A 3,112-nucleotide genomic window follows, 5' to 3' on the forward strand; every position below is an offset into this window, starting at 1 on the left:
TGCGTGCCCCTGCGTGACCCGTGTCGCATCGTGCGTGCCCCTGCGTGACCCGTGTCGCATCGTGCGTGACCCCACGTGACCCGTGTCGCATCGTGCGTGACCCCCATGACCCGTGTTGCATCGTGCGTGACCCCACGTGACCCGTGTCGAATCGTGCATGACCCCGCATGACCCGTGTCGCATCGTGTGTGACCCCGCCTGACCCGTGTCGCATCGTGTGTGACCCGTGTCGCATTGTGTGTGACCCCGCCTGACCCGTGTCGCATCGTGCGTGACCCCGCTGTCCAGTGCCAGCCTCTCACCCAGCTCATCGCCTCTCTCTCCGCCATGACAACATCCGCCGCAGACTCGTCCGACATCTCGTCGGGCGCCTCGACCTTGATCGCCGTGACGACCGCAGCCTCCGCGTCGCCAGGGGCATTCCTCGTCCGCTGTCTCCCTCTCGCGCCGCCTGCCTCTGTCAGCTTCAGATTAACTTTCGCGCTGCCATGCTGAAGTGCACAGAAGTGAAGGCAAAATTGATTTAGCTAAGCAGGCATCAGTATCAGCTACACAGTGAATCACGTCCTTTAAAGTGGATAAACCTCGCAACAAAAAGCCTACATACACCTACTGTGAGCATACTTGCAGTATGCAAATATCACGAAATGTTCTTATTGAGCCAGAAATGTGCTCCGAACTAGAGGATTTTGAAACAACGTCCGACAGAGTTTCGGCGTATAGATACACATAAATTATGTTGAGCAAAGAGGGTACGCTAGCGCAAATAGTTCCTGGAAAGAAAACATTATATACCGTATTTGTTTGCTGATTGCATAAGTAATGTGGATAACATGTGATTTAAATAAATTTTACAATTTTGTACTGAACAAACATATAATAATGAATTATAACTTGTTTTATCATAGAAAAGAACTGTTAACGATCGCTCGGCTGTGTCCCGGATGTGTAAACATCATTGTGGCGCTACTTTCATAAGACAAGTATTCTCGTTTAATAGGTTTTGTAAAGAAATGTTATGAAAGTAGCAATACAAATGAGGTGTAGTGAATTTTGCAACATAGACGAGCTCACAGTAAGTATATCTATGCATTTTGCTGCAAGAACATGCCATTTTAACACTGCAAACCGCGTAGTCCATACAATGCTGCAAATGAGAATAAATCTGGCGGTGGAATTTATTAAGCTACTCATTTATAATTCGCAAGCTTTTCGTGGAACAACGTGCGTACGAGCACGCATCCACTGCTTCCCAGGTAGACTAGCCGATAAACACTAGCAGATGCATTCAAAGTGCCCTAAACAATTTCATCCCAATTTTTTCAAGGCTAGTTTTTCTGATAAAGATTTACTTATATATATAAATTTGTTATAAAAACCTAGAAATGGGCAAAGAGGGGTACGCAGGGGACCGGATCTGATAAATTTTTGCATTCTAGACCAATTTTTTTTAAATTTCTAGGGAGAGGTCCCCCAAACCCCCCCAAGTGGCATTTGGCGGCTTTTTAAAACACCAGAAAAATTAAGCAGGAAAAAGTGCCCTTTATTTCTTCCTGGACACCCCCCCTTAAAAAATCCTGGATCCGCCCCTGCATGCAGACTTACTGGTGGCTCGACGTTCCACGCTGCCGGCGGAGGCTGCAGCTTATCTGGCAAAAAAGGCAGGCAAAGCATATCCGTGGTGGTGCCCTCTGGTGGTGAGCCTCTCGGTCTCACCTTTCTCACGGAGATCGGAGTTGTTGGGATGGCGCTGATGTCGTGTGGCATGAACGTGATGTTGGCCGCCTGGTAACCTGCAGTGGGGATGCGAAACTATCAGTGCTTCCCAGAGTTACAGACGCGCTACGACGAAACACACGTCACCGACTGTTCCAATCCGTGTTAGTGATACGTTACCCATCATTATTCCTGTCCCAGATTATATACGGTGTTAGAGTTTATAATTTAGTTTTATTTTATTTTATTTTATTAAATTTAGTTTAATTTAGTTTTATAATAGAGTTAGCATTTGTACCTGTCTAGGTAATTTATTTAATTTAATAATAAATTAACTTTCAGAGTACTGTGATACTCTGCAGGGATACTAGTGTCTACATCAATCAAGTATCACAATATTAGGAGTGAATAACAAGAGCCGCAGAGCGTCTGGGCTCATCTGAGGTGTGTTGCTACGATTATAAACGTAAAATTTCAGTCGTGCGTAGTACCACATTTGTTAGGCGCAGATATGCAGACACGCAGTTGCGTACACATTGTTAGGACATGCCCAAGTCGCAGATGGAGGGTAGGGGGAGGGTGGGGGTAGGAAGTGGCGGTGGGAGTGGGTGGGGGAGGGGGAAGGGGGAGGGTGGCGGGGAAGGGGGCTCTAATAGCAAAAGCAGTTCAAGCTCCTCAGTCTTGTGTACCGTCAACAAATTGCCCATGGTTTACCGCTCTCATTGAGGGTAAAAAGGTTATCCGGAGCACTCTACTCTTCGCATTGTGCAGACAGAAGGGACATTTCATGGGTCCTTTCATTAAGCCAATACAAGAGCCGCAGAGCGTTCTGGGTCTTGAGGTCGTGTTGCTAAGATTATAAAGGTAAAATTTGCAGTCGTGCGTAGTCCCGACATTTGTTTAGGTGCGCAGATAGCAGACACTCTTTCGACGCAGTTGCGTACGACATCATGTTAGGTGACACGCCCTACTATGCCGCTGGAGGGTAGGAGGGAGGTGGGGGGCGGGGGAAGGGGATTCTACTAGCAAAAAGCAGTTCAGCTCCTTTGTTTGACAGTGAACAAATCATGTTTAACCCTCCTCTTGAGGGTCAAAAGTGTATCCGACACTTACTCTTCGCATGTCAGCAGAAGGGACATTTCATGTCCTTTCAATAAAGCCATAAAAATGCTAGGTCACCGGCTGAAACAAAAAAGTTTTTCAATCGCTCCGTCAGACCATGTCCTCAGAAAATGTCTAAATCTGCCCTGTGCCCACTGACCTTTGACCTTGTGACCTCCAATTTCGGCCAGTGATGGCTTTTCCTACCATGATGCTATACACCGGACTATTGACGAGCCTAGGTTCGCGCTCGTTTAGATTGTGTGCCGCAGTATTCTGGATTTTCTCCCCTATA

The 3,112-nt window shown here is 47.0% G+C and overlaps 1 protein-coding gene across 1 annotated transcript in view; it reads right to left on the reverse strand.

The window, feature by feature from the left end:
- LOC106820923 (condensin-2 complex subunit D3-like) overlaps positions 1-3,112 on the reverse strand; it is a 30,434-nt gene that overhangs the window by 3,331 nt on the left and 23,991 nt on the right. The window contains exons 25-26 of the mRNA XM_014825525.1: positions 1,606-1,793; positions 303-491 (exon numbers count right to left, since the gene is read on the reverse strand). Of these exons, the coding sequence (XP_014681011.1) occupies positions 303-491; positions 1,606-1,793 (377 nt within the window). The remainder of the gene's footprint in view (positions 1-302; positions 492-1,605; positions 1,794-3,112) is intronic.

This window comes from Priapulus caudatus, unplaced genomic scaffold (assembly GCF_000485595.1).
Source record: "Priapulus caudatus unplaced genomic scaffold, Priapulus_caudatus-5.0.1 Scaffold52, whole genome shotgun sequence".
Classification (NCBI taxonomy): domain Eukaryota; kingdom Metazoa; phylum Priapulida; class Priapulimorpha; order Priapulimorphida; family Priapulidae; genus Priapulus; species Priapulus caudatus.